Source organism: Miscanthus floridulus, chromosome 1, assembly GCF_019320115.1.
Source record: "Miscanthus floridulus cultivar M001 chromosome 1, ASM1932011v1, whole genome shotgun sequence".
In the NCBI taxonomy this organism is placed as follows: domain Eukaryota; kingdom Viridiplantae; phylum Streptophyta; class Magnoliopsida; order Poales; family Poaceae; genus Miscanthus; species Miscanthus floridulus.
Window position 1 is genome coordinate 187473069 of NC_089580.1, and position 14826 is coordinate 187487894.

At 49.4% G+C, this 14826-nt stretch overlaps 1 protein-coding gene across 1 annotated transcript; it reads left to right on the forward strand.

Moving 5' to 3' along the window:
* Positions 1–12363: 12363 nt before the first annotated feature.
* On the forward strand, positions 12364–14434 carry LOC136505632 (homeobox-leucine zipper protein HOX13-like). Its single transcript, XM_066500798.1, has 3 exons — positions 12364–12765; positions 13139–13542; positions 13652–14434. Exons 1-3 carry the CDS (start codon positions 12714–12716, stop codon positions 14141–14143), a joined length of 948 nt encoding a protein of 315 aa, XP_066356895.1. The 5' UTR covers positions 12364–12713; the 3' UTR covers positions 14144–14434.
* The last annotated feature ends 392 nt before the right edge of the window (positions 14435–14826 follow it).

A 14826-nucleotide genomic window follows, 5' to 3' on the forward strand; every position in this document is an offset into this window, starting at 1 on the left:
AATCTTATAGCAGGGTCAAAGAAAAAAAGCCTGAAAGCTTGCCGACGTCATCTGACATGCGCGTATCAAGACCCCAGACATGCTGACCAAGATCAGCACCCTGATCCGAACGGCATGGAGCAGCTTGATAGCACACTGATGAGACGTAGCAAGATCCAACCACCAGCGTAGCCCCAGCGTAGCTGACAATGAAGCGATGGAAATTTCCGACCAGTTGGTTGGTGAAGAATCGTGCATCGAGCAGCCCAACCAACTAGTCAGCGGTGAAGAATCGGAACACCGAGGAGTCCCCAGCTTAGTTGGCGAGCCCCAGCGTAGGTGACAATGAAGCGACGGATAATTCGATCAGTTGGTTGGTGAAGAATCGTGCACCGAGTAGCCCAACCAACTGGTCGGCGATGAAGAATCGGAATGCCAAGGAGTCCCTAGCCTAGCTGATGATGAAGCGACGGACAATCCAACCAGTTGGTTGGTGAAGAATTGTGCACCGAGCAGCCCAACCAACTGTTCGGCAGCGAAGAATTGGAGCACCGAGGAGTCGCCAGCTTAGCTGACGATGAAGCGACGAACAATCTGACCAGTTGGTTGGTGAAGAAACGGTACGCCGAGGAGCCCAACCAACTGGTCGGCGGTGAAGTGTTGGAACGCCGAGTAGAAGTGAACGGCGAATAGTCCGATCAACTGGTCGGCGACGAAGTCCATAAACCTAGCGGTTTGACCAGTTAATCGGCAAAGAAGTCCGAATGCCAGGTAGTGCAACCACCCGAACGATGATCCTATGATACAAATATATAGAACGGGTAGTACATGATGTGAAATAAAATATACGAACTCGACGATGAAAATAGCAGAGCGAAGTAGATAAACATTATGTTTGTTTGAAGTGTTCATATTTTAAATATGAGTAACTTCCTGCCAGTTGGTTCTGTATCGCATCACCAGCCCCAACTAGCCCAAACTCTATAGCGCGGAGTGGCTGGCACCCATGTACGCGTAAGAGCACAGGCGTCGCCGAGGAGCCGCTGCCGACCACGCATAACGCAGAGGTCTGGCGCTCGTGCACGTGTAGGAGTGAGATTGAGAATAGGGATGTTTCTGGTCACGCAAGTGAGAACATGGTTGGTCGGCGAGTTTACGGAGAAGATATTGCATTATGGAGCATCTTAAACATGGAGATATTAAAGGTGGAGACATTTAATTATGGAGAATAACTGGAGAAATAATAATTGGAGAAGCATGGCGAGGAGAAAGTTGTATTAAATATTAAAGGGTAATTATCTTTAGAAGGAATGTTTGGTCGGTGTTGACGAAATTGCTCGGCCCTCGAGCTTTCTGGCATGTCGTTACGGCGACGTTCTTCGCGGCGATCATCATTGCGACGCGGCAGGTGGTTGGAGTAGGTAGTCCGGGCGGCTCGCTTAGCGGCTCGGACGGCTCGTTTAGCGGCTCGCTCTGTGGCTCGGGCAGCTTGATGCAGTCAAACGAGTACATGGAGTCGTCTTCGAACGGGCGTAGTGGGAATCGGACGGAGTCGATCCACGTGGAGAGGCGAAGTTCTTGGACATAGTCGGGCTTATGCACCAAGATGAGAACACGAGCGCGGCGAAATTGTTCGTCAGAACGTCGAGCATAGATGCATGTATACATGGAAGTATTTGTGGTTGCATGATGATCTAGCTTGCTTGTTTGTCATTGGCTTGCATGTAGATCGGTTCTTTCAATAGATTGCTTGCTTGCGTCATCAAGCATGCATGAAGCTGTAGATGGCATGGCATGTCTCAGACGTAGCCTTCTTGTCGTGGTACTGCATGTGCTCGCACACCACCGCTGTTGCCGGGTCCTCCTCCATATAATCCGGTGTAGCGCTGAGCATATCGATCGGCGCTGAGTAGCGATCCGTCGACGCGATTGTGGAGGTACTGATGTCATTTGGCGGCGTACTTTCCGCTGAGTTGTTGACCGCATGACACGGAGGAAATTGCCGAGTAGATTGATCTTGATGTTGACTCGATCGTAGGTGGAGATCTCGAGCATGATCCGGCATGCAAACGTGGTGGAGCTTATGAACGACGTCTCGAGATCGGATCAAGCGGCGAGCTTGCCGTGTCGTTGCACCTCCCAGCGGCAGCCCGTACTAGTTGGACGCATGGGACCGTCGCCGAGAAGATGTCGTTGATCTTAAGGTACGCCATCTGGTTCACCATGGATCAGCACGCACACCCCTACCTGACGCGCCAACTGTCGACAAAAGATGCTCGGCAATCCTTCGAGGGGTATCCCACGAAGGTAGATTGATCGGCAGAGGTGCGCGTAATCAGGAACCGGATGATGACACAAGGCGCAGAGACAGCGATTTAGACAGGTTCGGACCGTCTGATCGACGTAATACCCTACGTCCCGTGTCTTTGGTGCATTGTATTGAATATGAGATGATTTCGAGGGGGGTCCGTACCTGCCTTATATAGTCTGGGGGCAGGGTTACAAGTTGGTTAGATCTAGATCTATTCGGTTATATGGTAAGTATTACAAGGAATACGATATCTATCATATCCGAACAGATCCTTCTCTATCTTCAAAATTCTTTTGATTGCCTTACGATGCACGTCGACCAGAGTCGAGCACCATAGGCCATGATCTTATGGACTAGACCTCCCTGATGATGCGGCCTGTCCCTTGCCCTGGGTACCAGGGCCACCGTCCAGACTAATCAAGCGTGTGACTTGTCTGGAACTAGAGAGGTGTAGGAGTAGGATATATCTAGCTTTTTATCGTACACAAGGAGGAAAATGGCCCGGCGTTGATAGAGAAGGAGGTCAAATAGGCTTTTTTAGGAAACCGTTTAAATCTAGTAAGCCCAATCTATAATATCTGGCCCATCTTCAGTTCGAGAGAAAAAAAAGTCTGGCCCATCTCCCGTCGAATGAAAGCGTCGGTCTGTCGGATCATTCCATTGGGTTAGATCAGTGTTTCCGAGTTGGGCCTTTTTCAGGTTATGTGGGGGGTTTCGGTCAAATATTAGAGCCTATACGCGGCCCGTCGATTCTAGCGGGCTAGATCCCATGCGCGACCATTTTTTTAAGCTAGGCCCAATAGTCCATGATCAAGTCTACTCGGGATATACTATTGCTCGTGCCTCAGGATGTGTAGGATCCATAGATCCATGGGAGAGTTCTATCAATGGTTTATCTGTATTAATAATATACACGTATAATTTTAATAGACATTTTAAATCAAGGGCCACATCAGCTCAAATGCTGCCACTATGATTGTCGCAAAGGAAATAGCGAGCTATGGCAATATTATTATTGCCTAGAGAAGGTTTTCATTGTTTCGAGTCAAGCAGCAAAGCAAATGCTACCACCAGTTGTGTCCTCCACCAGCGAACTTTGAACCGTTTGTTTGAGTCAAGTGGCAAAGGAAAAAAAAAAGACATGGATTATTAAAAAAATGGAGCATTGCCTTGTTTCGTGCCTAGATGAGTAGTAAATGACTTCCCTTCGACACACTCTTCTACCTATAGATAGTTCAAGAGAAGTTTCTTTTGAAATGGATACCTTAAGACCAAAATAAACGGTGATAATCCAACTTTCGAGATATAAGATAATGTACATACTATCTTAGATCTTAGGTGCTAATATGCATACTAAAATTTCACCGATTTCCATTGCTTGCAACCGGTGGCACCTGCTCACCGGTCTGTCGGCCTCCCAAATAGGGGTGGGCACTCGGTTACCGAAAACTCGATGTCAGTTAATTTGGGTTTTAAAAATTCTGGGCGACCGTATTTGATACCCGAAATCTATTTTGAGAAGATAGTATCTGATATTTCGGGTACCCAAAACTTTTTGTTTGGGTTTGCTTGTTCCCAAACTACTCGAAATCAACAAAAATCATAAATATATTCAAAATAGAAAGAACTATAGTGGCAAGTTTAAGCAATATAAACAATATTGGGCTGTTTGGATGAGACCCTGGGCCAAACAGCTTATGCCAGGCAGCACATCTATGCTAGGCGTCCAAGATCCAACACATGGGAGTGTTGCATGTGCCAGGTAGCCTTGCCCGGCTTTCAACCAAATTAAATGTGCCCTACATCATAGATCATTAGGTCCCAATAACATCGCAATTAACATTTTGAAATAGCAAAATTCAATCAATATAATCAGAAATAAATACCATACAAGGTTCCACTATTTTGTGTAAAGGACCTGTTCGCTTATCTTATAATCCGTCTTTTTCAGCCGAAACGGTGTTTTTCTCTCACAACAAATCAGGCGGAACAATGTTTCGGCTTGTTTTTTTTCAGCGAAGCGAACGAGGCCAAAATGGGTAAATCGGTATCAGGACCTACTACTCAGGTTCCTCAGATTAAAATCCAGTTTCTAAATTTACTATCTGAAATAGCGACAGGGTAATTCAGATTCAGATATTTTGGAGTCAGGTCTTGATATTTGTGGTATACGGAGTACTGTATGGTTTTATGCACATCCCTATTCCCAAAGCCCTTTTATGCCCGAACAGGCGAACACACCAGGGAACCCCGGCATCCAAGACCCTACAGCAAGGTGCCAAGGATTCAGATTCAGGCGTCGGAGCCTCGGAGGTCGGAGCAATAGCCAATAGGGGATGTGTAATGTGTTCGGGCATGTTGGTTGGTGGGTTTCTGGGCTGTTTTGGATTGGTTGATACTGGTTTATTGTGAAAGAAAAACATTATTGACTGATTGATTTGAGCTGGCTGAAACCAGGTCTCGAACTGACGCTCTGACTCTGTGAGTACAGATGATGATGGGAAACGGTTAACAGATCCGATTAAATGATAGACGTTGGCTGTGTCATCAGGGCACTGTGTCACATTTCGAATATTTATAGGAGAACAGGAACCTCTGTACTCACAAGTAGCCTTCACAAGGCTAGCACTAGACTCCAAAACTTTCGCTGTGATTGAGATGTCACGCAACATGATATCGTTTGTGCAAGGTGGGCGTTTAGTTCCCACCAAAATCCCAACTTTGACACTATACAAAAAAAAAAAAGATTTCCCGTCACATTAAATTTGCGGTACATGCATGGAGTACTAAATGTTGCCGAAATCAAAAACTAATTACACAGTTAGGTCGTACTTTGCGAGACGAACGTTTTGAGTCTAATTAGTCAACGATTAGACAATTATTACCTAATACAAACGAAATACTACACTGTACTACAGTGTACCGCAGTGAATCCGGCGGCGCCAACTCTGCGCAACTAAACCAGCCCCTAGCCCCTAGTTCTACTGCTCCCTCCGTCCAAGCTTTGAACCTGGACACGACTTTCTGAACGGAGGGAGTACTCTGCTGTCGGCAGCATGTTTGCTGTGTCGTAGGCGGAGATCCAAATCCAAGAGCCAGCCACCTATTTCGTCTGCATCCACTCGTTTCTGAAGTACGGAGTGCAGTAATGTCAGGAAAGCAAACCATGCGCGGCCGCCGGCCGGTGGCGGGCGAGGATAGACTTCAAAGCAGCAGTGCAGCACACTGGTGGTCCTCGGCGTCTGAGATAGTGATATGAATCGCGGCTCCAGAGAATGAATTGTGCCATGACTTTTCTCGCTTGTGAAAAATAGGAGTACGTCCAAAAGCTTACAGTGCGTTACACGGACTGTCTCGCGCATCCGTGTGAGTGCATGGCATGATACGACGACACGAACAACTCGGCGCACCGTGTCCGTACGACGACGCCTGCGGCCGGAGACAGAACAAGGCACGACGAGCCAAGAGCAAGGGTGCAGTGAGAATCGCGTGTCCTCTCACACGGCCTCTGCTGGTCCCTCCGGACGACGCCAAAACCGACTCCGACTCATCGGCTCCGCGGCTGCAGGCCTGCAGCCAAACCACCCGCTTGCGCGGCATGGACGACACGGATCGGATTCGCCTCTCGATCGGCCTTCTCCTCCTGCGTCGCGTTCGCGTACAGGCCTCTTCACCAACCGTGTCCGTGTGCCGTCTCGTCGAACACAACGCGTGCACAGGGCCTCGCCGGCTCCACTCGGCGCGCTCCGCTCTGGTATCTGAACCGGTGTCCTCGGCGGGCGCCGGGCGAGGACGACGAGTCGACGACCGCACCGTGTGCGCCCCACTACAGCCCCCGCCGCGCCGCTACCCGTCCTCCGGTCCGCGCAACGGGAGCCGCAGTTGTTGACGTCTTCCCCGGCGGGTTCCGGCTCGTCCACCCCTCCACCCGGCGTCGCGGCCACGGCGTCCGGCTGTCACGGTCCGAGACCGACGCACCACGGGGCGGTCAGTGGCAAGGACCCCACAACTGTGGCCTCAGCGCGTGGACCAGTAAAAGCCCGCCACGCCGATGCAGGTGGTCAGTGGTCACGGCGTGCATATTTCTACAGAGGGCGAGTGACCAGAAGACTGCTGCTGAGCGAGACTAGCGGCCAGTGGCAGAGCACTAGTGCCTGCCGCGAACAAATGTCCGGGCCGGACGTCCGATGCCCATCGAAAGCTGCAGCCTTGCATCTGCATGCCATGCCGTCGTCGATCTGGATCGAACCAGTACTAGCACTTGTCGAGTCAACAGTCGCACCTTTGTTTTTAGTGGCATGTCCGTTCCTGTAGTCTGATAAAGCTGGCGCCGGGACCAGATTTGACCCCCTACAACAGTTTCTAGCAGTACGTTTCAAACGTACTGTGTGCATGCTGCTGTCGAGCCCCAAGCTCCCAACCGTCGGTTCTTCACGTAACGTAATTACTGGCTTCTAACCGACCGATAAACGCAATGGGTTCAGCGTCCACCGTCCTCTTTCCGGTTGGTACTCGATACTACTTCGCGGGTCGTGCAGCGTGGTGCGCCGCTTCGCGCGTTCTCGGCGACGGGATTGCCCTCGGCTCGCCGCGCTGCCGTTCGTCCTGATGCTGTTCTCTTTGTGGGAACAGAAGCAAAAGCGTGCCGCGGGCAGCGCACGAGATGGCGAGGCCGTCCTTTTCCCCGTGAAGGCTGGCACTCTGGCAGTGGCAGCCAGGCGCATCACTTTCTTTCGATCGCGCCCGTGGAGCCCACAGCAGTAGCTTTTCCCCTATACGATCACTCACTCCTGCCCATGCCATGCACTGATGCACACCTCTTTTGTTTGAGCCATCCATCCATCAATCAATCGGGTGTGCCTACGACTTTTTGGGCCAAAAGAGATTGCTTCTCTGCCATACTTTTCAGAGGTCTAGGAATAGATTCCCGGGTCCCCGTTTCGAGGGGCTGGAAAATGGAGCTAGTAGTGGTTGGGTTTTGGTTTCATATATGGTCACCTCATCCAAAATGATTTAAAATTAGTCTTTAATAGAGTATTTATACGATAGATCTATTTTGGATTGTCTGAGAGGCACAACCTAAATATGAACATCCTTTCTCCTATAAACTCATCTGCAGAAAAAATTCTCTTTTGAGTTTTATTGTTGGAGAAGATGCTGAATAAATATCGATCCTTTTGACTGTAGTGCTACCCAACGAACGAATAAATCTTATTTTGGATGTTGGTGTAGAAGATAGCTATGACTTCGACAAGCAACTTGTTTTTCTATTACTACTAGCCTCGGCTTTTTTTACTGAGGGAGTAGTTACTACTGTCGAGTAAAGATCGGAACTCGAAAGCGTCCATTGCTCTCAATCAAGGTTGGAAACTTGTTGGAATCAAGGTCGGTACTGCACGTCGTTCGGTGACAACAGTTTGTCAGATACTACGAGTACATTCAACTTTCTCATTTGTTCAGAACATCGGGTGCTACAGAGTTCACTTTGGCTCGATGGGGTTTTATCTAACATAAGACTATCTCCTGCTACCAAAACAGAAGGCTCGTTCGTCCTTTGAGTTACGCTACAGGTAATTTATTCAATATTTATTTTTGTCTTCTTTAACAATAAGATCCAAAAGATACAACTTTCTGCAAATGGATCTTCTCATATCTGGGTTACACCTATCCTGGTATATAAAATAAGTCTTCCATATAAATACTCTGTTAGAGACTATAGATATTGTGTTGGAGAACTATTTTAGATTTGATTCCGCAACGAATCTCCGGTTGGAGACAGCCTAACAGAGATGGTTTGGCAGGGCCCGATCTCAATGCGTCAATCGTATCCAGAAGTTCGTGGTGTTCATATTCGTGGTCTATGTAGCATCAAGTGACGGGCACTGCATTGTGGTATCTCCTTTCTCGCGGGGGACTTGCAAGTGCGCACTACCGCTATATCCATTCAGCAAGTCAAGAAGTGCCGATGGCAGCACGGCACTCATGGCGAAAAGCATAGACCATCGCATCTTGGGCACTCTGCAAAGAGGTCCGTCGCGCGCGGTTGCGTGTGTCAAAATGTAGAAGAAGCACGATCGTGATGGGCCGATAAAAACTGCTTTCCTGTAGTTACTACAGATAAGATAAACCATAGGCTACAAATGTCCTCGCCATGTTTGTTTGGACTTGTTTGACTGATAAGACATGGCTAAAAGTACCGTTGACTGATTTGATGTGAGAGAAAAATACTATTCGTTGGCCGAAAAAGTACGACTTATAAGTTAAACAAACCCAGATGAAGAGGATGCTGGTCTCTCTTTGACTGCTCTACACACACAAACACGCATGTAAACCATCAGAAGCAGCGTCACCCTGATGTCGATGAAACCGGCCGGCCGGATACATCACGGTGTTGACAAGCGGACCGGATAAGATAGGCTTTGGATCACATGAGCCCGAAATTAAAGCCTCGCATGGACATGCATGAAACGAGGAGAAAATCTTGGCCGAGGCAAACTACCAAAGCCATTCACATCGCCACTCACGCCATCGCCCCACAGGCGATATTTCCGCCTGCGTGATGAACACGAGGGGCGAGGGCATCGCATCTAGAACGTCGAATTGACATCACGCGCGCACGCCGCGGCGCACGCATATGTGAGCAGTACTAGTACCCTGCGGCTAGGCTAGGCTAGGCTTTAAATCCCTGGACCTGGAGGAGTAGCCTCCAACTGCAGCACAGCATCGATCGCTAGGTAGCCGCACTTTAGGACCTCTCGCGGTCGCTGTCCTCCTTACTTTAATCTGCCCGCGGGTCCCCGGGACGGTTCCTAAAGCGCGGCTCTGAGCTGGACTGCCGGCTCGCTGGTGCCGTTTCCGCCGGCCCAGTGCCTGCCACGTTTCGCCACCGCACAAGTCCAGCTTCACCAGACGCTTTCTTCTTCCATCCTGCGATTCTGTGAGCTCCAGCTCCAGCCAAACGCGAACATGGCTCTCCGGCTCCGCCTCCGGTAGTTCCTTCCTGCAGAACGTGACGAACATGCACCATTATTCGCGGCAGTACAGCTGCATCTCAAGTTCTGAACGAGTATTTTATCAACGGGGGAGCGTAGAGATTGTGTTTTAGATGTCGTGCACATGCATCCTTACGGCACGGAAATCGCAAGTAATATGTCCATCGATCGGTGCTCCTGATCGTTCGTCAGAAGCTTATACTATAAATTAACGCGAGTGTGAAGAACGGTTCGTCAGTTTCGTGGAAATGAAACGAAATGAAATTGCCGTGACGCCGACGTACAGCTCTTTCTTGGTAGTCGACTATGGTGGCCCGGGTTCACATTAAGCAAAGGTCTGCTTGAAAGGGCAATCTAATCTAGAGATAAAGCAACCCCTTCCTTTTCTTTTTCTTTTTTGAAAAGAAAAACTCATGGGAAGAAAAGGTTTTATAACTAGGACAAACTATAAAAATATTTTGGGCCTGTTCGCTTGGAGGAATTTAGATGGTTTGGAGGAATGCTGGAGGAATTTATGAGAGAAAAATACTGTTTCAGATGGAAAAAGAAGCAGATCAAACCGGATTTAAGGGCACGCGAACGGAGCAGGACAAACTATAAAAATATTTTGGGCCTGTTCGCTTGGAGGAATTTAGATGGTTTGGAGGAATGCTGGAGGAATTTATGAGAGAAAAATACTGTTTCAGATGGAAAAAGAAGCAGATCAAACCGGATTTAAGGGCACGCGAACGGAGCATTTGTTTGGTTCGCTTGCATTGCTAATTAAACTATGGCAAGTAACCATGGTTACGCTATCGGGCTACCATGGATACTTTGTGGCTAAATGTTTTGGATATGATGGGTGTGAGTTTAAATACAAGGATATCGTATTCTACGGAGGGTGATATACTACCGTAAAAACAAATATTGGGATGTCGTTATTTCCGCGGGAAGACAGCTGTAAAAAAATGCTATTTTCTGGAATAAAAACGCTATTTGTTTTAAAATAAAGAACAAACTTCATATTGTGCATCATGCTTTCGTAGTTGCGCGTATGTCACGGTTGTATAAACCTCCCGTATTTTGTGTCGGATGTTGCGCATAACATTTCTAAGTATGGTTTCTACTCTCACGTTGAATTTTACTCGTACCCACAATACTGTGTCTTTATATATATAAGATCTCCACTTCTTCTCTTAGCAAAATTCTATCTAGTGCATTCATAGCCGAGGTGATATGCATCCGTGACTTGTTTTTTCCCCAATGCTAAGAGAAATCAATTAATGCCTCACGGTTTCAACAACACACAAGCATTTTTTTTTCATGTTTATAAGCACGGTTCGAAAAATACATATAGACTTCTTCGGTGACAACCACGGTCACCAATATAAAGCCATCTTCATCCAGGTTGGCCAACAAACTTATCTAGATGTAGCATTGTCTTTGTTGTTGGGTCTAAACTGTTTGTAACATGGGTTAAAGTTGAAAGGAAAATTATAGTTTTTCCTTACCTTTGTTCTACGCTATATGGTTTAATGATTTTCTTCGTTTTTCTTCTTAAGCAATGTGTTTCTTCTTGGGTAAGGGTGTGCTGCAATTGCAATACCTTATGAATTAGTACTATCTTTATAGTTATTACCAGCTTCTAGAGCGTTGATTTTTTGGAAAAGAAAAACTCGTTTTGTTCAAAAGAAAACCGGAGACCAAATTCACAGGGGCCATTCTAGCGCTCGGACCTCCAGCGCGAGTGTGTCCGGATGTCGGTCACTTACGGAACCCCACCCACCTCCGCGCATGGAACGGAATAGAACAAGACCCGCCCCTGTCCTCTGCTCCCCACCACGCCCCTGTCCCCCGTTCCCCAACGCACCCCGTTCCTCTACCGTGCCCCTGTCCCACAAAGAGCATGAAACACTTCAACTGCAACATTGCAAAACATATGGAAAAATTATGTAGTGCAACATCGGATTGTAAATACTGCGACATCAAAAAAAATATGTAGTGCAACATTGAAAACACATGCACTGCAAGTCTACAACATCGAAAAATATGTACCGCAACAACGAAAAATATGTATTGTAACATTAAAAAATATGCTGCAACATCAACGAAAAATATGTACTGCAATATCGAAAAACATGTACAGCGACATCAAAAAAACATGTACCGCAACATCAAAAATTATGTGCTGCAACATCTCAAGCAGTAGTACTGTAACATCGCAAAAACATCTGTTGCAACGACCCAAAAATCCCATTACAACATTTGAAAATCATTTGTTGCAACATCCAAAACACCCATTGCAACACGGGAGAACCAACAAAAAAAAGCATACAAAAAAGCCCCTGGCCCATCACCTTCGAACTCATCGGAGGGAGGAGGGAATAGGACCCCAGAGCTCGCCGGACCCCTAGCCACCACTGCGTCCCTCAGATCCAGAGGAGGAGGAGGAGGGGGGGGGGGGGGAGAGGAGGAGTGCTCAGATCCAGAGAAGAACCGACCTACCTCGTCGGAGCCACCGTCGTCGTCCTCGTCTTCGGTGGGGGGGAGCGGGAGCGGGGTCCCTGGGAGCGCGGGCTCGCATGGAGGTCGCGCAGAGGGGAGGAAGGGAGGGGGCGGGCTCGGCGACAGCGAGGTGCATGGTGTCCATTCCGGCAATCGGGCGGGCGCTGCGGGGAGTGAGCAGTTGAAAGGATAAGGAATAAGTGCGGGAGCGGTGCGCGGCACGGGTGGATTGATTCGGCGTGCGGTCCGATACGTTTGGGATGGGATATGGGTGCCTCCGACCGCCCGGACGATCGGTTCACATTATTATCGAATTCACTTCTAAAACGGTGGAACCGGCATTCAGCCTGTTCGTTTGGCTGTGGCTTGTCGTAAACAATCGTAAATTTTCAGTCGGAACAGTATTTTTCTCTCACACAAACCAGCCAACAGTCCTTCTTCACAAACCAACAACGATACAAACCAGTAAACCGAACAGGCAGATTGGCGCCAACCGGCAATGCCACCACATGGATCCTACAAAAATCTCTGGCACATGACATCGCGGCGCAGTCCAACTCCAACCGGGGGTGCCCGGCCCTGCGAGCTGCTTGCTTTTATTTATACGAGCCCCATGGCCGCTTGCATCAGTCGTTTGCCCCTGTGGTCTCTCCCCTCTCTGGCTCTCCCACATCCGTCCTGCACTCCTGCTCAACAAGGAGGAAGAGAGGGACTCCACTACCACACCACTTGCTTCGTCTTTAGAGCACGACTTACGAAGAGTGTCCAGGCCATCGCCGCCGACCAACAAAAGGGCCGGAAAGCCCCCTTGTTTGTGCGTGCAACTAGCCATCCTGCCATCTTGCTTTCCAAGATTCCTCCTGCCCCTGCCCCAGTCTCATAATTGCTTAAAATAGAATCACCACCATTTCCGAATCCTTCCAGAGCTGCCCAAGTGCCGATCAAAGATGAAGAGGCAATCCAAGAGGCCCACCGCCAGCCGTGAATCCCCAGAAACAGGTACTACAGAGCATGCTGTTGCTGCCTGCGAGGTCTGTACTTCTTGCATCCGTGATGTCCGTATAATACTTAGCGGCAGCGGACAATGAAACTCAGCCTGTTAGCAGGTCTGCTCGTATAAGTCCGTGGATTATAAGTTAGAACAGTATTTCTCTCTCCCATCTAACTAGTTAGCAGTAAATAATTCATGATCGTTTACGACCTGCCGAACAGGCTGAGTATGTGTGCTTTTGACATTTGATGGGTGTTGTTTCTGCCTGCATTCCATTTTTGCATTTGGTTAGCTCGCTGTCACAAAGCTGCAGAAAGAATGTTCTTTGCATTTTCGGGAAATTCGAGCGCCTGGTAGTTAAATCGCAAGCGCGTATTGCAGGGAAGAAGCTGGCGTTCGCGGAGGAAGAGGCCCTAACGGCGCCGAAGATGGAGGCCGAGATGGACGACGTGGACGAGGAGGAGGAGGAGCTGGCAGGCGGGCGCAGCGCGGCGCGGTCGGCGTGCGGGCTTGGGGAGAAGAAGCGGCGCCTGTTGCAGGAGCAGGTGCGCGCTCTGGAGCGGTGCTTCGAGACGGACAACAAGCTGGACCCGGACCGCAAGGCCCGCATCGCGCGCGACCTCGCCCTACAGCCGCGCCAGGTCGCCGTCTGGTTCCAGAACCGCCGCGCCCGCTGGAAGACCAAGACGCTGGAGCGCGACTTTGCGGCGCTGCGCGCGCGCCACGACGCCCTCCGCGCCGACTGCGACGCGCTCCGCCGCGACAAGGACGCCCTCGCCGCCGAGGTATGTGATTGCTGTCACCGCCGGTCAGCCGTCTACTCTCTTCGTTTTGTCGGGGACACAGCGCGTCACTCACTGATGTGTCGTTTCGGCGCGCGCGCGCGGTCCTCAGATAAGGGAGCTGAGGCAGAAGCTGCTGTCCAAGGCGCCGGAGGCTGCGGTGAAGGTGGAGGCGACGGGCAATAACACGGCAGAGGAGCGCCAGGCGACGGCCGGCGCGCCGCCAGCGGGGGTCTGCAAGGACGGCTCCTCGGACAGCGACTCGAGCGTGGTCTTCAACGACGTGGAGGCGTCGCCGTACTCCGGCGCGGCGTTCGAGCAGCCGGCCTTCATCGGCTTCGGTGCACCGCTCTTGGACATGTCGGCGGCGGCACCAACAGGCTGCTCGTCTCCCCCCGTGTTCGAGACCAAGTGGCAGCACGGGCCGACGACATACCCTTTCGACTCGTACAAGACCTGCGCCGGCTATGGCTTCACGGAGGAATGGCTTGCCAACTCGGACGTCATCGGCAACGACGGCGCGGCGGGCTTCTTCTCCGAGGATCACGCCTCTAGCCTCAACTTTAGCTGGTGCGCGAGTGGGGGCGTCCAGGGCTGGGAGTGAGCGAGGATTTTGCGGCGTGTTGGGCTCGGCTTGTTTCAGAGAATACCAACAGTACCAGCCGAATAGCCGGCAGCAGCCAGCCGAACAGGGTTAGCGTAAAAAGCCGATGTCATGTAACGGTGGGCATTGTACATGCATGGAACTGGACTTCCAACAAGGCATAGCTAGTGGCCAAAGCTGGCGGAAGTCCAACGGAAGGCGGGAACAGGAGCTGTAGTACTAGCCAGTGACAGGCTATGAGGATGTAATGTAAAAAGTTAAAGGTAAAAAAAGGAGGCCGCCGTACCACTACCACTTGGATGCAATGCAACGAATCGGCACTTGAGAGCATCTGAGGTGGTGTTCGGATTCGGTGATTAAAATTCAGGAGACGTGTGGGAAGGATGTTTATAGGGTGTTTGGATATTAATAAAAAAATAAATTATATAATCCGTCAGTATTTCACGAGACGAATTTTTTAAGCCTAATTAATCCGTCATTAGTACATGTTTACTATAACACCATATTGTCAAATCATAGACTAATTAGTCTTAAAAGATTCGTCTTGTAAATTCGTCGTAAATTATGCAATTAGTTTCGTAATTAGTCTATATTTAATAATGTATGCATGTGTTCAGTATCCAAATATTTGACGGGAAAGCGACTAAAATTTAGAAGGGGCAACCAAACACCACCTAAATAAA